At 37.3% G+C, this 24,995-nt stretch overlaps 1 protein-coding gene across 1 annotated transcript in view; it reads left to right on the top strand.

The window, feature by feature from the left end:
• Nucleotides 1-24,668, top strand: part of ADAMTS12 (ADAM metallopeptidase with thrombospondin type 1 motif 12) — a 1,263,798-nt gene extending 1,239,130 nt beyond the window's left edge. The window contains exon 24 of the mRNA XM_053701185.1: nt 22,137-24,668. Coding sequence (XP_053557160.1) covers nt 22,137-22,276 — 140 coding nt within the window. The 3' untranslated portion in view covers nt 22,277-24,668. The remainder of the gene's footprint in view (nt 1-22,136) is intronic.
• Nucleotides 24,669-24,995: the final 327 nt, after the last annotated feature.

The raw sequence follows: 24,995 nt of genomic DNA, 5'->3' as shown, positions 1-24,995 counted from the left end.
ACGATATCTTGCTACAGGCACCATCTTTTCATCTAGCGGAAGAACATTCGGAGTCCCTTCTCAATCTTCTTCAAACACATGGATGGAAGATAAACTTGGAAAAGAGTTCTTTTACTCCAAGTACAACGGTGAATTTCCTGGGAAAAATAATAGACTCCATATCCATGAGAATATACCTCACAGATAAGAGATGTTGCAAGCTAACTTCTGCATGTCTTGCCCTCCAGGCCTCCTTGAGACCCTCAGTGGCTCAGTGTATGGAGGTGATTGGACTCATGGTGTCTTGTATAGACATCATTCCTTTTGCCAGATTCCTTCACAGACCCTTACAACTATGCATGCTGAGACAATAGAACAGTGACCATTCAGATCTGTCTCAACAGATCGTGCTGGACAACCTGCCGAGAGACTCGTTCTCCTGGTGGCTCTGTCCAGATCATCTGTCCAAAGGCACGTGCTTCTTGAGATCATCCTGGGAGATTGTGACTACGGACGCAAGCCTTTCCGGCTGGGGAGCTGTTTGGGGTGCCAAGAAGGCACAAGGTCTGTGGACTCAGGAGGAGTCCTCCCTTCAGATCAATATTTTTGAACTCCGGGCAATCTTCAATGCCTTCTTCTGGGTTCGTCCCAATTTATTAGATTCCAATCAGACAATATAACCTCATTGCCTACATCAACCATCAGGGGGAACAAGAAGTTCCTTGGCAATGAGAGAAGTATCTCAGATACTAGAGTGGGTGGAGACTCACAGATGTACACTGGAACAAGAAGTTCCTTGGCAATAAGAGAAGTATCTCAGATACTAGAGTGGGTGGAGACTCACAGATGTACACTGTCAGCGATCCACATTCCGGGTGTGGACAGCTGGGAAGCAGACTTCCTCAGTAGGCAAACTTTTCACCCAGGGGAATGGTCTCTTCACCCCAAGGTGTTTGCAGAGATATGCAGTGAGTGGGGGATGCCAGAGATAGATCTCATGGCATCCCACCTCAATACCAAGCTACCCAGGTACGGGTCGAGGACAAGGGATCCTCAGACAGAACTGATAGATGCCCTATCATTACCATGGAGGTTCAGACTCATATATCTTTTTCCTCCATTACCACTTCTCCCTCGTGTGGTTGCTCGCATCAAGAAGGAGTGATTCTGATTGCTCTGTCGTGGCCGCAAAGGATACAGGATAGGATTCAAGTCTCATCTGCCCAGGGACGTGGTTTGCGTATCTGGTGGAGATGTCTTCATCTCATCAGTAGAGGTTACCTTGTCGCAGAGATCTGCTGATAAAGGGTCCTTTTGTTCATCAAAATCTAGATTCTCTGTGGCTGACTGTGTGGAGATTGAACGCTTAGCCAAGAGAGGATTTTCTGAGAGTGTTATCGACACTCTGATTCAAGCTCGTAAGCCAGTTACTCGTCATATCTACCATAAAGTGTGGAGGACTTACTTGTACTGGTGTGAAGAGCATGGCTTTTCCTGGCATAAGGTTAAGGTTGCCAGAATTTTAGCTTTTTTCCAGGATGGACTGGAGAAGGGTTTATCTGCTAATTCCCTGAAGGGACAGATATCGGCCCAGTCGGTATTATTGCACAAAAGATTGGACGAGCTTCTGGATTTGCAGTCCTTTGTTAAGGTTCTGGCTAGGATCAGACCTGTGTTTATATCTGGGGCTCCACCTTGGAGTCTCAATCTTGTTCTTAGTGTTTTGCAGCAGGCTCCATTTGAGCCTATGCATACTGTTGACATTAAATTGTTATCTTGGAAGGTTCTTTTTTTGTTTGCTATTGCCTCTGCACGCAGAGTTTTTAGAGATTTCTGCTTTGCAATGTGACCCCCCCTTATCTGGCTTTTCATGCTGATAAGGCGGTTTTACGCACTAAACTAAGGTTCCTCCCTAAGGTGGTGTCGAATCGCAACATTAATCAAGAAATTGTTGTTCCTTCCTTGTGTCCTAATCCTTCTTAAGCGAAGGAACGTTTGCTTTACAATGTAGATGTTGAAGTTCTATCTTCAGGCTACTAAGGAATTCAGAAAATCTTCCTCTTTGTTTGTCATCTACATGGGGAAGCGGAAGGGGCAGAAGGGCGACTACTATGACTTCCCTATCTTTCTGGTTGAGGAGTGTCATCCGCTTAGCTTATGAGACAGCGGGATAACAGCTTCCTGAGAGGATAATGGCTCATTCCACTAGAGCAGTGGTTTCATCTTGGGCTTTTAAGAATGAAGCCTCAATGGATCAGATTTGTAAGGCGTCTACCTGGTCCTCCTTACACACTTTTTTTAAAATTTTACAAGTTTGATGTGTTTGCTTCGGCTGAAGCAGCTTTTGGGAGAAAGGTTTTGCAGGCTGTTGTGCCCTCAGAATAGGGTCTACCTCTTTTTTCTGTTCCCTCCCATTATTCATTCAGTGTCCTCTGTATCTTGGGTATAGTTTTCCTTATGGAAGAAAAACATAATTTATGCTTACCAGATAAATTTATTTTCTTCCTGGCAGGGAGAGCCCATTTCTGGAAATGTTAATACGAGTAAGACTTTTAAAAATGATAGGCTTATATTTGTGACAGAATATAATGATCAGAGAGTTTTAACAAACTGCAACCCCAACATATAAGAATTTAAAGAATGCTCCATGCCTGCATATAAGAGGGGTATTAGTACTCAGATTAAACTGGTGAAAGCAGATGTGGGATCTAATATTAAACGTAATGCGGTATATAACATCTAAAAACTCTGGTTGTTTCCCCTGCTTGGGGTGTTCATGTTGCAGTAATATGACTAAAGGCTCAATATTCTATCACCCCCACACGGGCAAGAAATATAATATTAAAGGGTATTTTATCTGCTTAACTACATATATTATATATATGATTAAATGCCCATGTGGTAGTGTTTATATTGGCGAGTCGACGAGAAGTGCTAAAGACCATATTATTGAACATAAAAGCAATATTCGCACAGGTAATTTGAAAGCCCCATGAGCCAATCATTTCTTGAAAACAGGACATTCCATTAGCCAACTTAAGTTTCAAATTATAGACCATATAGTAAAACCTTGCAGAGGTGGTGACAGAGAGTTGTTGCTTAAGCAAAGGGAATCCTTCTGGATATTTGAACTAGGTACTCCTTCTGGGATTTATCGTTTCTTTTGTAATCAGTCTTTTTGTAAAGAGTTTTTCTGTAAAGAATTTTGTCTTTGATTATTTTTTGTGAAAGATTACATTACTATAAACTAAATGTTTTTGTGCTATGTACAATTACCCAGCTGCAATGATGTTTTGTTCTGCTGCCTTCAGTGTAATGAATAATGTTTAAATTTTTATACCACTGGTTACCTGTAAATATAAGTGTGAATACAATATACCTGTTTCAGTGACGTGCAGTAATAGGAGGCAGGGGAGGCAGTGCCTCCCCTGTCCAATGAGGGAAAAAAAAGTTTTAAAATAATATTTATTAAAAAAAAAAAAAAAGTGTTTTTTATTTTATTAATTTTTTGGCCACGCCCACCCCTCGCCCCAAGGGTACCACCCCCACCCCCGTGGCGATTACTAGTAGTGCTTAGTTACTGTGTGCTCACTCACTGTGCTGTGTGCTACTACGCTTGCGCTGCAAAAGTCACCATCCATTGTTGCGCAATTAGGAGGCAGTGAGCCGGTCCACTGCCCTCCATAATTGCGCAACAATGGATCTAATAAGTGTTGACTGCTCACTTAGAGCAGCGCCACCCACTGGTGACTCGCCGGGCCCTAATACAAGCTCCAATGGAGGCGGTTCTCAAAACTGCCTCCATGATGAGCTCGTTCGCTTGAGCCAATCAGCATTCCAGCAGCACTGCGGGGAGGCGTGCCTGCTGGGCTGCTGATTGACAGGAGGTGTGGGTCATGTGACCATTTGTGACGTCGCGCTGAGAAAGACTGGCGGCGGGAAGACTGGACTCAGTAGAGTGTGGAGGGAGCTGCTGAGCTGCTCTGCGTGCCCGACCGTGCTAGTGTCTGCCTAAGTGCCTGTGGAGGAGCCAGGAGGAGGTGACGGTCTGTCCTGCCCTGGAGGACAGGACTGTGTGTGCTGTGCTGCGGGACTGAGGGACTCAGGGTTTCAGAGGGACAGGAAGAGGAGGACGGTGGTGGATGGAGGAGCGGAGCCCCAGTGCCACGTGGGTGGAGTCGGACCCAGTGGAATTCACACAGTCACAGTGGACAGTCACACAGTCAGTGTGGAGTGTGACACTGACAACCGGATTGAGGATTATTTCTCAGGTAAGGAGTAGGACTTTTACTAAGGAGTGGACCACCAGTCCAGAGAGCTAGTAGCGCCATCGTGCCATGCAGACTTTGTAAAATTTGCAGCCCAGGCCCCATACAGTGTTACACTTCACGGTATAATAGCATCATGCCATACAGACTTTGTAAAATTTGCAGCTCAGGCCCATTGTGGAAAGAGTTAATTGCTCTGTAGTGCCACCTAGTGTATACATGTATATAAAGAAGCATTGTTTGTTTGTCAGGCATGGCATGAGGAAGGGATAGGATCCCAAAAGGTTACCTGTCTGTTTTTGTCTCTTGTAATATTTAATGAATAAGTATTCTGCTGTCACCTTGCTGCCTATTTTGTAGAGTCCACGACCCCACCAGTAATTTATGTTTTTGATGGGTGACTCCCATTTTATATTATTTCTTCTGGCACCTTTTATACCCTGATGTTTCTCCTACTTTTCCTTGTTCCCTCGGCAGAATGACTGTGGGATATGGAAAGTGGGAGGGATATTCAAGCCTTTGGCTGTTGTGTCTTTGCCTCCTCCTGGTGGCCAGGTGTTGTATTTCCCAACAGTAAGGAAGGAAGTTGTGGACTCTACATGCCAGAAAGGAAAGGAATTTATCTGGTAAGCATTAATTACAGCATATTTTTTTATTATATCAAAGTGTTCACTGTTCCTTTAAAGCTATTTGCCTGCTTTTTTTCTAGCACCAAAGATCTCATATCTTTGAGCCCTTATAACTTTTTTGTGCAATATTTTTTTTAAATAATTTCTTTTATTTATTAGTTACACTTATAGTAATTAGTGTTAATATGAGTGTAGCTGTACTTTGTAATTTTATTTTTGAAGTGTTTTGGGCAACTTTTTGGTTTCGGAAAACAGTTAACCACAGCTCTGAGATTGCAGTAAGGAGTGAAGCGTAAATGGCGATTGCACTAGCACAATCATGATTTTGCTCAACTTGTGATATCAGCACAATGAAAAAGCCTCGCAAAAAGACGATATCGGTTTCGCAAAACCGTTTGCGCCTCACTTGTAATCTAGCCCAACCCAATTTTTTTCTTACTTCTCTTGCTATCTTTATTTGAAAAAGCAGGAATCTAAGCTTAGTAGCCAGTCCATTTTTAGTTCAGGACCCTGGATAGCGCTTGCTAATTGGTGGCTACATTTAGCTACCAATTCGCAAGGCTACCCAGGTACTGAACCAAAAATGGGCCGGCTCCTAAACTTCGATTCCTGCTTTTCAAATAAAGAAAGCAAGAGAACAAAGAAACAATGATAAATTAGAAAGTTGCCTCAAATGGCATGCTCTATCTCAATCATGAAAGAAAAAATTAAGTATCCCTTTAAATATACGTTAAAAAACATCAAGTAATCTATTTAGGGGCACTGGAAATTTAGCTTTATAGTTGAAATATTGGGTAAATGCAGTTTTCTGTAGATGTATAGCATTTAAAATACCATATCAATATGTTTATAGCTTATACAGTATACAGTTTCAGAAGTGAACATAATGCTACTTCTTGTCCCAATTTATAAAAAATAATGAATGTGCCGATAATATAGAGTTCCGAAACCTCCATATTATGAGAGGAAAAGGAACGGCAGACTGAAACTAAAATGGAAAGAGCTGCATAAATATTTAAAACATACATGGTACGATGATTAGAATACCAATATCCATAGTTTAACTCTGTTGAAAAGCTTCATATTGTTTGTCTATTTTTGTACATTTTTTATCTATCAGATCTCATAGTGAAAAAAATCATACACCATACATAACTTATGTATTCTAAATTGGATAGAACATATATATTTTGAAGGAAAGGTTCTATGTACAATTAACGTTGACCATTGTTGTTATGATTATTATTATTATTAGTAAGAGTAGTATAAATTAAAGTACAAAAGCTAACATCATATAATAGATTTCAAGAATTAAACTCTATTCTTAAAGATAGTTTTAAATATATATTTCTGTGATTGTAATTAATGATTCTAATTATTAGGTGTTCCTTGTAAAAAAGTCAATGTACTTTTTTTTTACTATTGTTTAAATTCAGATCTGGAAAAAAAAAAAAGCGTTCATAACTTTGCATGCTTTTCCATTTTCCATATTTTTATTGTCCACAATTATATCACTTTTATCGTTATGGTACAGCATTAACATTTTATTTATTTTATATATCCTTCAAGTATGTTGAATTACAACATTTATTTCTCCAACATTGGTGTGTCCGGTCCACGGCGTCATCCTTACTTGTGGGATATTCTATTCCCCAACAGGAAATGGCAAAGAGTCCCAGCAAAGCTGGCCATATAGTCCCTCCTAGGCTCCGCCCACCCCAGTCATTCTCTTTGCCGTTGCACAGGCAACATCTCCACGGAGATGGTTAAGAGTTTTTTGGTGTTTAACTAGAAAGATTTACCATAAAATATGGAAAAGATATATCTGTTGGTGTGAATCCAAAGGATTCCCATGGAATAAGATAAAAATTCCTAAGATTCTCTCCTTTCTACAAGAAGGTTTGGAGAAAGGATTATCTGCAAGTTCTCTAAAGGGACAGATCTCTGCTTTATCTGTCTTACTACACAAAAGACTGGCAGCTGTGCCAGATGTTCAAGCATTTGTTCAGGCTCTGGTTAGGATCAAGCCTGTTTACAGACCTTTGACTCCCCCCTGAAGTCTAAATCTAGTTCTTTCAGTTCTTCAAGGGGTTCCGTTTGAACCTTTACATTCCATAGATATTAAGTTACTATCTTGGAAAGTTTTGTTTTTGGTTGCAATTTCTTCTGCTAGAAGAGTTTCAGAGTTATCTGCTCTGCAGTGTTCTCCGCCCTATCTGGTGTTCCATGCAGATAAGGTGGTTTTGCGTACTAAGCCTGGTTTTCTTCCTAAAGTTGTTTCTAATAAAAATATTAACCAGGAGATAGTTGTACCTTCTTTGTGTCCGAATCCAGTTTCAAAGAAGGAACGTTTGTTACACAATTTGGACGTAGTCCGTGCTCTAAAATTCTATTTAGAGGCTACAAAAGATTTCAGACAAACATCTTCCTTGTTTGTTGTTTATTCTGGTAAAAGGAGAGGTCAAAAAGCGACTTCTACCTCTCTTTCCTTTTGGCTTAAAAGCATCATCCGATTGGCTTATGAGACTGCCGGACGGCAGCCTCCTGAAAGAATCACAGCTCACTCCACTAGGGCTGTGGCTTCCACATGGGCCTTCAAGAACGAGGCTTCTGTTGACCAGATATGTAAGGCAGCGACTTGGTCTTCACTGCACACTTTTGCCAAATTTTACAAATTTGATACTTTTGCTTCTTCGGAGGCTATTTTTGGGAGAAAGGTTTTGCAAGCTGTGGTGCCTTCCATTTAGGTAACCTGATTTGCTCCCTCCCTTCATCCGTGTCCTAAAGCTTTGGTATTGGTTCCCACAAGTAAGGATGACGCCGTGGACCGGACACACCAATGTTGGAGAAAACAGAATTTATGCTTACCTGATAAATTACTTTCTCCAACGATGTGTCCGGTCCACGGCCCGCCCTGGTTTTTTAATCAGGTCTGATGAATTATTTTCTCTAACTACAGTCACCACGGTACCATATGGTTTCTCCTATATATATTTCCTCCTGTCCGTCGGTCGAATGACTGGGTGGGCGGAGCCTAGGAGGGACTATATGGCCAGCTTTGCTGGGACTCTTTGCCATTTCCTGTTGGGGAAGATAATATCCCACAAGTAAGGATGACGCCGTGGACCGGACACACCGTTGGAGAAAGTAATTTATCAGGTAAGCATAAATTCTGTTATTCATCCAGCTGTCATTTACCTTGTTTACTTTTAATAAAAGCAATTATGGAATTTCACAAAGAAGAATGTTCCCAATTTTCATTAGTCACTGTTAATCTCTACATTTACCCTTACATTCTATAAATGGCATAAAATGTGAGCCCGGAGGGTGTTTTTTATTGCTTTTTCTCACTAAGTACTGTTATTAGTTATTTTTTTCTTCTCTGTGTATTAGTAGCATTAGCTAGAGGGCATGTCCTTTCATTATGTAATGGTGAATGGTTTGCAGCCATATGCTTTTTATGTCATTATTAGTTTTCTTTAGGATTCAAAAAGTATTTTGAGCTTTATTGCAAGTGAATTACGATGCTTCAAAAGATTTTCTCACTCTTTAGAATGTTGGCGCTCCATAAGTGGAAAGTTATGATATTTTTTCATGCCGTTTTGCAGACTTTGATGATATTAGTCACTAATGGCATGAGAGTAATTACCAGTTATCTGTAATGTACAAACTAACACAATTTTCTGAATAGATCTTGAAAAATACAAATAATAGGGAAGGCTCGAAATTATTTATTAAATATTGCTTTGTAAAATATATAATAAAATAAAAATGCTGATCACTTTATTGCAAGCTTGTTAATACATAGTTATAGATTACAAGAGGAGCACACAATTGTAAGTGTTATGATGCGTTAACATTGCTTGAGAACAATCTATACTGTTTCATTTTTTGCGCTCATGTTTAATTTGCAAAGACAGTTTTTCTCACTCAAGCGATAGTCTAGTGTGTGCTAACATCACATCTTCATGTCAGATAGGACTGGTGCCTTAAATCCCTCACATAATAGACATATGGGGGAGCACAGTAACGTTCATGTAGGATAAAGCAGAAAGCCAATCAAGCACAAAATTCTGCTAACACAGTTAAGTTTTTAATTTAGTTCTGGAATTCTATTTTAATTCAAATTAATCATTAACATATCTATAGACACGCATACACATATATGGATACACACACATGTTTGAACATATATATGCATATGGCTGAATACGAAACACAAAGGATGCAAATATTTTCTAGCAAACAGATCAAGCTATACTGTTGTTACATAGACAATCTCTTTTTGATATAGGAAGGTGATGAACAGTCACTCATCCAATGGGTTGATGATCTGAATAATATAGACAGCACAATCAGGTTCCAGCACAATGCCAGCCTTGAGGTGATCGACTTTCTTGATGTCAGGGTGTTCAAGGAGGGCAATAGATTGGGTACCACACTCTACAGAAAAAAACAGAAACTTGATTCTTCAAGCAGATAGTTGTCATCCCCCTATCTCATTTGCAATATTCCAAAATCTTAATATCAGAGGGTGATCAGGAACAACACTGACCAACAAAGATGTTCTCAACAACTTGAGGAGATGTGTTTGATGTGTTTGCTTCGGCTGAAGCAGCTTTCGGGAGAAAGGTTTTTCAGGCTGTGGTGCCCTCAGAATAGGGTCCACCTCTTTTTTCTGTTCCCTCCCGTTATTCATTCAGTGTCCTCTGTAGCTTGGGTATAGTTTTTTCAACAGTAAGGAATGTAGCCGTGGACTCTCCCTGCCTTATGGAAGGAAAACATAACTTATGCTTACCAGATACATTTCTTTCGTCCTGGCAGGGAGAGTCCACGACCGCGCCAGTAATTTATGTTTTTAATGGGCGACTCCCTTTTTATATTATTTCTTCTGGCACCTTTTATACCCTGATGTTTCTCCTACTTTTCCTTGTTCCATCGGCAGAATGACTGGGGGTATAGGGGAAGTGGGAGGGATATTTGGCTGGGATGTCTTTGCCTCCTCCTGGTGGCCAGGTGTTGTATTTCCCAACAGTAAGGAATGAAGTCATGGACTCTCCCTGCCAGGAAGGAAAGGAATTTATCTGGTAAGCATAAATTACAGTATATTTTTTTATTATATCAAAGTGAACACTGTTCCTTTAAAGCCATTTTTCCTGCTTTTTTTTTTCTAACATCAGAGATCTCATATCTTTGAGCCCTTTTTTGTGCAATATTTTTTGAAATAATTTCTATTATTTATTAGTTACACTCATAGTAATTAGTGTTAATATGAGTGTAGCTGTACTTTGTAATGTATTTTTGAAGTGTTTTGGGCAAATTTTTGGTTTCGGAAAACAGTTAACCACAGCTCTGAGATTGCAGTAAGGAGTGAAGTGTAAATGGCGATTGCACTAGCGCAATCACGATTTTGCTCAACTTGTGATATCAGCACAATGAAAAACACTCACGAAAAGACGATATCGCTTTCGCAAAACTGTTTGGGCCTAACTTGTAATCTAGCCCTTAGTAGTTTTTGAATTACTTAAAGGGATACTAAACCCAATTTCATTTCTTTCATGATTCAGATAGAGCATGCAATAGATTGGGTACCACACTCTACAGAAAAAAAAACAGACAGAAACTCGATTCTTCAAGCAGATAGTTGTCATCCCCCTATCTCATTTGTAATATTCCAAAATCTTAATATCAGAGGGTGATCAGGAACAACACACTGACCAACAAAGATGTTCTCAACAACTTGAGGAGATGACCGAAAGGTTCAGACAAAGAGGATATAAACCAAGTGCACTAATGATGAATGCACCATTAAGCTCTGATGCCTACAGTCTGGGTACTTTCTCATCTCCACACGAAGGTGACCTTTAGATTTCTTCAGGTGTTTTTGGATGCACTACTAACATGATTGTTTGTTTGATTTTCTATATATACTTTCTCACCATTACTACTATTTTGGCATCTGTCTACAATTTGGGTTAGCTGCTGTCTGTTTTGATGACATGTATGTGACTCGACCACACCTCTTAATGTGATTGTATTTTTATTTTATTCTATTGTGTTATGATTTTTTGTTAATGCCTTATTAGCCAAGTATGTGCCTGTTATGTTTCATGCTGATCTATATGCCTCAGCTCGTTTTGTATATATTCCTCATGATCGTCAGCAATTGGTGACTCCCACATTTGTGTATTCATTTTACCATGGTTACAGATGAGACGTTTACCTACAACATGGGTTTAGTGTTTTCATTTCGATGGGCGAGACCACGCTTTTTTTTGTGATTGGTCTATGTTGATGCACCTATCGGCCATTGATGCCGTGTACTTCTTTTCGATATTTTCCAACACCGTCTGTATTTACACTTCCCGACCTCAAGGGATTGGTGTCCCTAACAGATGTATACCTATCTTACCATGACTATGGATAAGGCGTCTGCCTGCAGCATGGATTAGCATTTTCCTTTCTGATGACGCTCATTGGGGCGCAACTTCACCTCTTGTTTGTGATTGGTCGTTGTTGTTTTTATCTTCATGAATACGCTATAATTTTGCTTTTGCGGACAGCTTGATACTATTTAGAGCATGATGACGATGTGGTCAGTTTGTTTCTTTTCTGAGAACATTGAAATTTATGTTTCTGCGTATTGATCACACTGACACTGCCCGTTGATTAATAGTTTGTTTAGTTTCTTTGTTTACATGATGGCGTCATATAGGGGCGTGTTAGTATCTACCTATGAGGTGTTAGTACTTTCGTCTGTGATTTTTTATCAGTTTTCATATTAGTGTTTTTTCAGCTTTTCCTTAGGTTAAGGTCTGATGCCCTTGTGACATGTTGCACACACCATCTGTTATATTGATACGGATGTTTAGTGACTAATTAGCTATGTACTCACAGATGTTATGTTTTTTTAGCACACGCTGCTCTCTCATTGGTAGACTATAGTAGGAGGTCCTATCAGGGCTTTATAAGTCTCACTTTTTCACTGTTTGTTTGCAAGAGGAAGGGGCTTGTTTACCCCGAAACGTCACATCACAATAAATTGATTTCATTTATTGACTGAAGACCAGCGAGTCCTTTTTTTTCTGTTTGGACTATAAAAATATATATATACAGGTACTTATATATATATATTAATATATATATATATTAATTTTATATATATATATATATATATATATATATATATATATATATATATATATATATTATATATATATATATATTATATATATATATATATATATATATATATATATATATATATATATATATATATATATATATATATATATATATATATAAAATAGCAGGAAATTGCACTCCTAGTTACAACAGTCCTATGCCCTGGGTGCAATCCGTTTACAATACCTAGGTTTCAAAATGGCGCTTTAAACACAATTTCATTGGTTTAAGTATTTTGAACATGCAGTGCTGAAAATAGTGGGCAGGATAACGTGACATCATCAGCAAATAAAATATATAACTTTTAGAACGTTATGAAACTTCGTTTTGGAGAAAATATAGGTCAGTAGGTTTTAATTAATGTTTATTAACTTTAATATGTTAGTTGTTTGGCTTAAGAATTATAACGGAAAGTAATCCTTTAACTGTAGTAGCAAAAAACATGAAAAAAGGCAAGAAAACACTATGAATAGTTAGGGGCACAAGATGAGTGTGCAATATGACCATTTCAATATGCAGCAGTTATACTTTGTATGAGCTGCACGGACCGTGCCTGGTTGCCATAGCAACCAAATCCAAACATACTATCAGCAAGGGAAAATCCCCAGTACGTGCAGGGCATACAACAACACAGTATAATCAGTGTAAAAAGGCCAAGTTATAACATATAATGTAACCACCAATTATTATTCACAAGGGTTGCACAGACCGCAACATGGTTGCCATAGCAACCTATATACAAATATTGTTAGCGTGGAAATCCCAAATATGTACAAACCAAGTGATATAATAAAATGGTATGCATAAATACTAATAAACACCAGAACAATGAATGCAATACATAATGAAAAATGATGAAAAATTCTAAGAAGTAGGAGTGTTACATATGAGCTGCACGGATCGCACAGGGTTGCTATATCAACCAAATATAGCACTGGAAATTCCTAGTACGTGCAGAACGTATGGTACACTGCATGCTGTATTAAATGCCATGGTCAGCAGAAAACAATAATAAATATAAGAACCTGAGTTCGATCATACAATAGTTACAGGATATAAACCATAATAAAACTTATTGTAATTCCCATGAGCTACACGGACCGCACATAGTTGCCATAGCAACTGCTACACAAACAGTGTCAGCATGGCCGTGCAGGTCATGTGACTTAACTACAATTGCCATATAAGCCTTAAGAGAAAAATCTTAAGAAAAAAATAAAAATGATGGCTATTTTTGAGGACTGCACCATATAGACACAGTGCTCCAAACAACCAAATAAACTAAAGAAATAACAAATAAACATATACTGCAGAGCTTGCATACAAAACTTCCAAACAATTTTACCAAAAGTTACTTCCAAAAATTACCAAAATTGCCATCACGGGTAACAGCGGCCATACTCCAAACTGATTTCACAAACGGTTGCCGTAGCAACTCCTAGAATAAAAACCAAAGTAAAATCAAGTTGGGTATGGCAACCTCCACCAAAAATGACAACAAGGGGAACTATACCATAATAGAGGCTGGAATAAAAATGAATGAAAATTAGCCACTTCAGACTATTAAAAGACCATTTTTGACAATTTTAAACAGTTTTATATAATTCCAGCCAAAAAACTGCACAAGTGGACCAGAACTCTCAATATCAATGGCTCAAAGGACTCTCATTAAATATTATATTCTCTCCAAAAAGTCCGTTTCGAGAACAGAAAGTCCATTTGGCAGAACAGACCACTAAATTCGGTTACAGAAATGCCTGCAAGTCCAAGTGGGTATTCAGACCCTTTGGCACCAATGTCTGTAGATAGTACGTCCACCTCGCTTCCCTCTGTAGAAGTGCTCTATTCCGATCACCTCCCCTAGAGAGGGGCGGAATATGGTCGATGATGGTGTATTTCAGGTCCGACACCTTGTGCTGTAATTGCTGAAAGTGTCTGGTGACAGGTTGTTCTGAACACCCATTCTTTAGCGCCAACCTGATAGCCGAACGGTGGTTTGCCATACGTAAGTCGTCAACAGTCTTTCCGACATAGTACAGGCCACATGTACAATGAAGCAAATAAACAATATGTGTTGTGGTACATGTTAGCCTGTACTTGTGTTTGCAGACCTTTCTCTTATGGGGGTGCATAAATGAAGGGCCGGTGATCAATCCACCGCAAGTTGTGCAGCCCAGGCATCGGTATACACCAGGTTTATGCGTATCCAGCCACGTTGTCTTCTTATACGCTTTTTGCGGATCAGTCAGCACCAGATGGTCCCTCAGGGATCTTGCCCTCCTGTAGCCTATTCTTGGTGCAGGTGAGTTGATAAGAGGCAACGTGTTGTCTCTATTTATGATATCCCAGTGTTTTCTGATTATTGAGAACATTCCATTTTTATCGCCCGTATAGGTTATTACAAAAGTCATTCGACTATCATCTGACCTTGTTGTTACTTTAAAGTTGTTCAGTATAGAGTGACATTGTTCACGTAGCAATTTGACGGGATATTGCCAGGCTTCAAATCTAGATTGCATCTCTGATAACTGAATCACCTTATTGCCCTCCTCTGTATTATTTCTGGCTACCCTCTGCAGCTGTGATTTGGGTAATTCAATCTACCTTGTTCCGCAAGGAGACCGACCGCAATGCACTATTGCATTACACAAGTTGCCACCCCCCGCTTTAAAGAAGGCTTTACCCAAATCACAGCTACCCGGGAGAGCGTGGATGCTCAGCCGGTTCACATTTTGTTTGGTGTATTTAATGGATGTTGAGTAAGTACTGTGTAAACACTTTTTTTATCTGAAGACGGACTATATTATGTCCGAAAACGTTAACACTGATTAAAGTTATTTTATTACATATATATATATATACAAAAGACCCACACTAGCAAATAAGTTGGAGGCAGCACTCACAAAACAGATTTTTTAATGCCGTGGAATTTCAGGATAGTTAGCCTCTTCTTCAGACAGATAGACACATAAGTAAATTACAGTACTTTATAAAGGAATTAGTATTACAATCAAACAAACAAATCTTCCCCATGTGTGCACATTGTGTCGGTGAAACACTTCCAGCGTAGCGTGTCATGTGATGCCCAACTCCCTCATATCACCATGACAAAAAGGCACGTCATAAACAAAAAGTTAAAATAAACAGTAATCTTAAACCAGCAGAAAACCTCTGCATTACATAATCTTGTGTAAACATATATAAGAAACCACTTGTGGATACGACTAGCAGGGAAATCTTATAGCGATCAGATCGCAAGTCTATATTGGCTATTCTGTTAGTAAACAGCATACAGTGTTGCCGGGACCATTTAAATACGGCAACCTTAAATTGGCAATGTATTAGCTATATTATTAATATTCAAAACTAACGGTCGTAGGATGGAGTCACTGGAGTACTGGGCTATTGGTTGTAATAGAGAGCCCCTTGCAGAGGCTATTGGTCTGTCTGGTGGATGTGTCAAATCTTTATGAATTTTGGGTAATGTATATATAATGAGCACAACCATGTGAGGTACTGTTAAAAAAAAGCCCCAACGTAGGGGCATGTGATCGAGAGCAGCAATCATAACTGGTCTCAATTCTGTGGACTACTGTGGCAAATATACTATAATCTGCCAATTATCAGTACTGATTTATAGCATTATACCTCAGTCACCATTTCGGTAACTATATGTTTGACCAAGGATTGAACACATACCAGAATTTGCTGTTTTTATGACCCAGGCTCCACAGACTGGACAGCTGAGGCCTAAGGCTTTGGCCATCTATACAGTCTCTGCACCTCCCCCTGGGTCTCCCGGTTAGCACAGTCGACATTCTACTGCTTCTTCCCCACTTTTACAGAATAAAGGATATACTTATAGGCTGGAGACAAAACTATAATTATTGCTTTCCTTTCCGGAATTAGTAAAACTGACCAGAGTAAAATGAGGACTTCTTCACAAGTCTATTACACATTGCACTAATTTGTGATATTTACTTTGCCAAGTTAGAGAGGATACTAGCTAGACTCACAAACCTCTTACAGACATTATAGATCTATCATCACAAAACAATATTGATGTGGATGAGAATATGAAGTTTGATACTTCCATGCATGCAGATGGATCACCAGATAAAGGGTTGGATAAGGTATCTATGTGAACCGCACACGAAACCCAGCACGAATAATGTACTTCAAGGCTACCTCTCACAAAATCAAAGCTTGGCATGACCAAACCTCTACACACCACAAGCTCACAGCTAAATTGCAATGCAGTAAGCCTTTCTAAGCTTTCTTTAAAGACTCATACTCACATGCTCTTTGCAAAATCTATTGATATCTTTGCGGGAGATTTATAAAACCATTACAATGGCCCCTGATTTATATCACCCTATCTCTCAGTTTGCGGGTTCATAGTTGGCAAGATGGGAATAGGTTGAAACTACAATTGCATCTGGTGAATCATTTTGCCAATCATTTGTTTGGCAGATCCACACTGAGTACATTTTCATTATTATGTCAACATTTGATAAGAGACTTTTAGTAGCTTCCGGATCATCCACTAATCTATATGAAAAGATTTTAATTCACATGTTTCTTATAAAAGGGTTTTGATTTGATTGTTTTTTTGTTCTCAATGTGGGTTTGTTTCTTTTGCAGTTTGATCAAGTAATCTGGGTAAATATCTAGGTTTAGCTTTCAATTAAGCTCTTGAAGGCAGCCTCTTATTTGAATGCATTTGACCGTTTTTCACAGCTAGAAGGCATTAATTCATGTGAGCCATATAGATAACATTGTGCTCACGCCTATGGAGTTACTTATGAGAGGGCATTGATTGGCTAAAATGCAAGTCTGTCAAAAGAACTGAAATAAGGGGGCAGTCTGCAGTGGCTTAGATGCAAGGTAATCACAGAGGTAAAAAGTATATTAATATAACAGTAATGGGTAACAAAGGTATTATCTATATTTTAAACAATAACAATTCTGGAGTAGACTGTCCCTTCAATACAATTAGAAACTAGAATTGTGAAGCTGCTTGATAACATCACTTATAATAGGGAAAGTACAGCCAACATTTAGCAACATTTATATTTTTACTTCGTAACATTGAATACATATAATCATATGTTCATCCTAGAGTTCAAAATTTAAAATGGAAAGGTAGCATGTAGACCACACCAACCAAAAGTTTAATATTTACTACAGAAGCTTTGAATTTACATTGAAGAGGGTGAAAAACAGGAAACCTATCTACATGGGCTTGTGGTGAGCAAGCAGTTTATGTTGCCTGTATTTATGCCCTGCCCCCTCCTCTCACACAACAACTGGCATGAGAGCAGTACTTATCAATCAACCTGAACAAATCAGATAGCAGCTGTTTTAGGGCTACTTGTGGTTTGCAGGCTTGCATAAGGGTTTATGAAAATCAAGGGCTTTAAGCTGATTTAGCAGGTTTATAAATGGAGAAAGTTTATTTCCCACCTCTCACTAGTCATGGGTGATGCCATGGGTGCCGCCATATTGAAATCTAGTTTTCACATGTGCAGCAACTTAAAGGGATATGAAACCCAAAACCTTTTTTTCATGATTCAGATAGAGCATGTGATTTTATATGTTCTAATCGTATTTTCCCTAAATTCAATCAAGAATGATATTTTTGGGGTGATTTTCTTGCTATTTTTTTTTCTCAGATACAGGTTATAGCTGGCATGAGTAATGTCTGAGCTTTCTAAGTAAATATTATTTGGACGTATTAATAAAATTATTATAATTGAGATATATACCTAGTTTAAACTGATTAATACTACACTTATGGTGAAAAATACATTTAGATTTTAAACTAAAATATACTTCCCCTGTGATTATTTTTATATTAAAGTACAAAGTTAGTCAAAAGTTATTTTTCTCTTACTTTGTATTGTTTGATGCCTGAACCCCTAAAAGTTATTGTAAAGTTGGTCAAAACAAGAAAAATCTAGAAAACTCAAAAAAACAAGAAAAACTTCCATTCAATCAGAGAACATTTTTGATAAATCCATTTAAAAGTCAATTAAATTCAGCTGTTTGGGTAAAGTTATCTAAAAAATAGATTAAAGGGATAGTTTAGTCAAAATTAAACTTTCATGATTCAGATAGAGCATGCAATTTTAAGCAACTTTCTAATTTACTCCTATTATCATTTTTTTCGTTCTCTTGGTATCTTTATTTGAATGTAAGCTTAGGAGGTGGCCCATTTTTGGTTCAGCACCTGGGTAGCGCTTGCTGATTGGTGTCTACATTTAGATACCAATCAGAAAGTGCTAACCAGGTGCTGAAACAAAAATAGGCCGGCTCCTATGCTTACATTTCTACTTTTTCAAATAAAGATAGCAAAAGAACGAAGAACATTTGATAATAGGAGTAAATTAGAAAGTTCCTTAAAATCGCATGCTCTATCTGAATCATCAAAGTTTAATTTTGACTAGACTATCCCTTTAAGTCAAACTTAACCTGAGATCAAGTTGCTAAGTTTGTGCAACTTCAGCAAATTATTTTTAGAACACTTCAAATTGTAATTTTAATATTCCCTAAAGTCTTTCCTACCACAGTGCACAAACATATGTAATCAGTTTAACATAGTCATCTGCAAGATGTTTATTACAATACTTGTCAACTTTTGTGTGTAGTTTCCTTTGTCATTTCTATAGCGCTCTGATGCACTTGACAGAAATTGTTAGCTACTCGTGCTGTCTTCTGTAACAGTTCTCAGATACAGATACAAAATAACATTTATTATGAGATATTAAACATCCTGTATAAGTGAAGCTGTATTTCCTTTTGTTGCTTGTGAATAGTTAAAGAAACACTTAAGTCAAAATTAAACTTTTCATGATTCACATAGAGCAGGTAATTTTAAACAACTTTCCAATTTACTTCCAATAACAAAATGTGCACAGTCTTTTTGTATTTATATTTTTTGAGTCACCAGCTCCTACTGAGCATGTGCAAGACTTCACAGAATATATGTATATGCATTTGTGATTGGCTGATGGCTGTCACATGATACAGGGGGAGTGAAAATAGACCTAACTTTGAAATTTGTAACAAAAAAATCTACTACTTATTTGAAGTTCAGACTAAGTGCTATTGCATTGTCTTTTTATTGTGCATTTGTTGATTATGTAAATTTACCGTATTTATTGGTCCTTTAATTTATTACGTACTGTTAAAGGGACAGTCTACACCAGAATTTTTATTGTTTTAAAAGATAGATAATCCCTTTATTACCCATTTCCCAGTTTTGCATAACCAATACAGTTATATTAATATACTTTTAACCTCTGTGATTATCTTGTATCTAAGCCTCTGCAAACTGCCCCTTTATTTCAGTTCTTTTGACAGACTTGCAGATTAGCCAATCAGTGCCTGCTCCCAGATAACTTCACGTGCACGAGCACAGTGTTATCTATATGAAATACATGAACTAACACCCTCTAGTGGTGAAAAACTGTTAAAATGCATTCTGAAAAGAGGTGGCCTTCAAGGTCTAAGAAATTAGTATATGAACCTCCTAGGTTAAACTTTCAACTAAGAATACCAATAGAACAAAGCAAAATTGGTGATAAAAGTAAATTGAAAAATTGTTTAAAATGACATGCTCTATCTGAATCATGAAAGTTTATTTTGGCCTAGACTGTCCCTTTAATGCGTGACCACTTGATTATACAGTCTACCGAAGCAGAATTATATTAATAAATGAAAGTAAGGTGGAAGTTATTTTTATAAACTGCAACATAAGTAAAGCACTGAAAAGTGGTATACAGTATATTCCGTACCCTTGTAATTAGTAAACCCACAGGACAGACAGGCCAAATAAAAAAGTTATGACATCAATGTCATAGTGAGATTGTAGCTACTTACATTCTTGGGGTGAAGGTGGCATAGCTAGAAATTGATAACATGTCAGATTATCCTGGAATATTGATCCATTTTCGCGACCTGTTCAAAAATAGCATGAGATCACCATTGATTGTATAAGCCGCTATATTTCTAAGAAACAAGATGAAAGGGTCTATTCTTTACTGTGAAGATATATTGCTATTTCAGTACTGTCCTAAACATTTTTCCCCAATTGTATCTTACAGTTAAACTTTTAAATAGAAAACCTAAAAAACAAGTGATCTATTTTGTGATCAGTAAAAACCACCCATAGATTCTAAATACTATATCTTCCTGCCTTACAGAGATATAAAATGATCTTTTTTCTAACCTCAAGTGATAGACTCCTTATATACATATATTTGTGTCATAAATTGACCAACTTGAATTCTTGTGATGAAGTGAATCAATATTCTCATCCACCTGTCTGATTTAATTAAATCCGTAGTGCGTGCTCACATAAGTTTAAAACTCATCTCTGTAAAGCTTTAGCATCTCATAAAAGTGAATCTAGCACCATTTAAAAAATACTTTGAAGCCAATGTGAGTTAACAGATACCGTCATTTTAATCACAGTAAGATGATTTTTTTTTATTTTGGAAATACATTTTTTCCTCCCTGTAACATTTATTATGTCTTGTATAAGTATAATTTCTCTTATTTTCCAGTGTATTAACTCAGAACCAAATACCTTTTTAATTAATTACTTTGTACTACTTTTTGTTCCGCTGGTTTATTGTGCTTTAGGCATTTAAAAGGAAATTTAAAGTATTTGCACTGAGGCAAATACTTTATGCATTGAGAATGAGAATGATGGGTATTTTAATTTGCTTTGAACTGTACTTGGTTATGCAATTACCAGGGCACCTATTAAAGGAACATTAAATTCTTTATATTATTCATTCAAATTATAAAAATAAGCTTATTTTAGACAAAACTCATATGTTCATCTTATGGAAAGCACTGAAGGCGGCTTTTATCACTGAAATAAATGTGAGATCCTGTGCATTACTAATATATCCACCATATATTGGCTGCAAGCTGAACACACATAAAAACATGCATTAAAGGGACAGTAAACAACGTGAGATTTCTATATAAATGGTGTAGTTATGGGTAGGGTGACCATATTGCCGCTTTACAAAGGGACACATATGAAAAATACATATGTCAGGGTTCTTTTACAAAACATTTCTTTAAACAGCCCTAAAAACAGTATTTTTCTTATGTGTCCCTTTTTAAAGCGGCAATATGGTCACCCTAGTTATGGGTAATGAAACAACTATGCTTTCATTACTTATTCTGCCCCATTTTTGTGTAATTTAGCACTGAGGATTTTCTAATTCTTAGAACATAACATGCACCTGTTGACTTCTCAAGACTATACCGTCTGCAGATGTTTCCCCAATTGACTTTAACTGATAACTGTTTGTTTTAAAACATTTAAACTTGGCTGATTTGTTACTCTATAGTAACACAAGAGAAATGTTTTGTAATTAGAAGGTGCTTACTGCCCCCTTAAGAGGGCAGTGTAAAATGTTAGAGACAGAGTTGCCTTTGCTTCTTTACAGATTTCTGTCTAGGGTAAATTTAATGTTAAAGAAAACATTAAACTTCCATGATTCAGATAAAGCATGTTATTTTAATAGACATTTACTTCTGTTAGAAATTATTTGCATACAGTGTCACCTAACGAGCACTAAATTCATATCTATGCCAGGATGTTTTTGGGGGCTTTTTACCACAGGAACACCCTTTAAAAACTGCTTCTTTTTTTAAAATTTCCCCTAAGTGCAACAAAGAAAACATTTATTCAGTTGTTCCTTTATGGAGCATTCAAGCCAATTATAATCTTTGTTATATTTAAAAAAAGGGTATTTTAAATGAATTTGTTTTCTTTAATAGATGACCCTGTGTGGAATAAAGTTACATTTGTTTATACAGATGGAGTCATGTTCTTGTCTACCAATAGGGCGGAGATTAATGTTCTGTGTCACTAGTTATAAACTGCACAAACTGAAACATTTCCTGATATTTTCAATTTAAGTTTAATGTAACTTTTTTATGAAAGAAATGACCTAATACACATAATTGATTTTACAGGTGTATTACTGCAAATAAGATTCTGGTACCTAATTTATTTTTTTAACAGTGTATCTTTTTTTATTTACAGATCTACTGTGCAAAAAGGACAAGATGTCAATAAACTTTTGCAAAACTGTGAAATCTATTGGGAAATGCTCAGTGAAGAGCATCCAGGCTCAGTGTTGCCTCACATGTCTACAGCAAGAGGATTCTTTTCAAGGAGGATGAACATTTTTTCTTTTTTTTACTTTTTTTCAGTGAAATATATTTAAGTTAAAACAAAATTATTTTAATGAATACATTTTAAAGATAAAATTCATATTTCACTACCTTATAAGGTCATACGTTTATAACGAAGATGATAAAAGCGCATTGATATTCAATTGATGATCTTAATCTCTGATAATACCACAAACATCTCATACCCAGTTTGTTTCATTAGCATTTGATGTTTGTGTATTGTTTAAGTGAGTTCTATTAATTATACATTCCTGACTTAAATCATGATTACAAAAACAAAGTGGGCGGTATACTCCTATAAACAGCAAGCATATGTAAAGCAGCAATACATGCAATATTGTTCCCGGGACTTAGAGCCAATACTCACTCACCCCAGAAGTGCTTCCACACTAAGATGTCACAGACTTACTCTTCCGCCGTCAGAGGATTTCCACAGGACACCGGGGAAACTGCAATCCAACAGACCGAGAACATACTCGGCGAGCGCATATGCTGCTTCCTCCCAGTGTGACCTCCGTTCAGGTACTGATTCACGGCACTCAGCTCTGAACAATGACGTCAGCAGTGATGTATGGGGTGAGGGTAGTCTTCACCCGGGGTTTCAGAATCGCTATGAGGAAAAGCAGGATCCTTAGCTGGTGGTGCTTGAAGACCAAAAACGAAAATAGGATCCCACAGCAGATACGATAAAAAGTAAAACTTTATTTTCAAAGTTAAAATCACCCGACATGGGCTGGAGGGTGCAACAGAACAAAAGGTGTGAGAGCGTGACACCATTGGTTTTAACTTTGTCAATAAAGTTTTACTTTTTATCGTATCTGCTGTGGGATCCTATCTTCGTTTTTGGTCTTAAATCATGATTAGCCATAAAATCTATTGGTAGGACCAACATAAAAGAGGTATAGAAGTCAGAACAAACAAAAAATATTAAACTTTACAATGTAATGTTATCAAATTTACCTCTCTCATTCTCACTGATATCCTTTGTTGAAACAGCTTTTATCCATGAGATCATACTGAAATAGTGCTCATAACACGTAAACGCTCCTGAGCCTATGAGGCCGAATTATCAAATGTCTGTCGGACCTGATCCAACAGTGCGGATCAGGTCCGACAGACATCGCTGAATGCGGAGAGCAATACGCTCTCCATATTCAGCATTGCACCAGCAGCTCACAAGAGCTACTGGTGCAACAACGCCCCCTGCAGACTCCACCAGCAGGGAGGTGTCAATCAACCCGATCGTACTCGATCGGGTTGAATTTTTGCGATTCCTGTTCGCCTCATCAGAGCAGGTGGACAGGGTTATGGAGCAGCGGTCTTTAGATCGCTGCTTCATAACTGCTGTTTCTGGCAAGCCTGCAGGCTCGCCAGAAACACAGGGCCTCAGGCTCCATTCGGAGCTTGATAGATAGGCCCCTATGTGTATAATTCTTTTACAAACATTGGTGCTACTGCATGAGGGTGCTAATATATATTTTATATAAATGTGTAACATTGTTTGTATTATTAAATCGTTGCAATACAATTTTGTAAATAATTAGCGTTTACAATGCCACTGTATAAATGAACAAAACATACAAATAAATAACGTTATATTCTGAATAAAGTATTTTAAAAAGAATGTGAAAAAATATGCAAAACAAAAACCACAGGAGATAAGATTATATATGGTAGATATGGACTCAGATGAAGAAATATTTGTGTACATTAAAAAATCATTTGTTAATATAAATAGATGAGATCACTGTTATTTTGCTGTTGTTTCCTACTTTTTGTCTTCTTTTTTTTGCATCGTTTTTAAGTGGTTTATCTTTATTAAACAACTGGTCAAAACAAAAGACTCTATTTGGATAAATAAACACAGTAAAATACGAAAGTGAAATCATGACTTAAAGGGACAGTCTAGTCACAATTAAGCTTTCATGATTCAGATAGGGCATGCAATTTTAAACAACTTTCCAATTTACTTTTATCATTAAATTTGCTTTGTTCGCTTGGTATTCTTAGTTGAATGCTAAACCTTGGTAGGCTCATATGCTAATTTTGAGCCTACCAATAAATTCTTTGGAGTAGACTGTCCCTTAAAACATTTCGAGTCTCGTTTACAAATTATTTTACTCATTACTTAAACTATTAAACAGAGTGTTCTCAGTTGTGTCACTTTATTTGTGCCATTACTACAATGTCTATTTAATAAAAATGAATAAAGTATCCTGGAAAAAAAACAAAAACCTAATGTTGTACTACTTGACTTTTATATTATTTGTCACTGCACTCTTTGTAACAGAGAGTAAACTTGTTCTTGATTTAAAAAGGCATATGATTTTTTGTATTCATGAACTAATAACTGAGAAAAATAAAAGATCTATGTTTTGAAGATATTGGTATTTTATTCTTCTTTAAAGCTTTACAAATGATGTAAAAATTGTAAAATAGAAATAGTGGTATTACTATTTAGTTATACCTTTTTGGTGGACCAAAATTTTTAATTTGAAAAAAAATAATAATGTGCAAACAGCCAACATAGGGCCAAATTATAACTGTTGCGCGCGAGCGATATTGGGATTATCCCGGCTGTTTGAGCGCATTGGAAGTAGCACACTTATTACAAGTTAAAAGTAAACACGTTTGCTCGAGCACAATTGAATCTAACGTGCTTCAGGATAACGTGACCTCAGAGCTCTGATTAACTGTTACACTCAAA

The sequence above is a fragment of the Bombina bombina genome, chromosome 2, assembly GCF_027579735.1.
Source record: "Bombina bombina isolate aBomBom1 chromosome 2, aBomBom1.pri, whole genome shotgun sequence".
Lineage (NCBI taxonomy): Eukaryota > Metazoa > Chordata > Amphibia > Anura > Bombinatoridae > Bombina > Bombina bombina.
The sequence above is the reverse complement of the archived record's forward strand: the minus strand, read 5'-3'. Positions and strand labels throughout refer to the sequence as shown.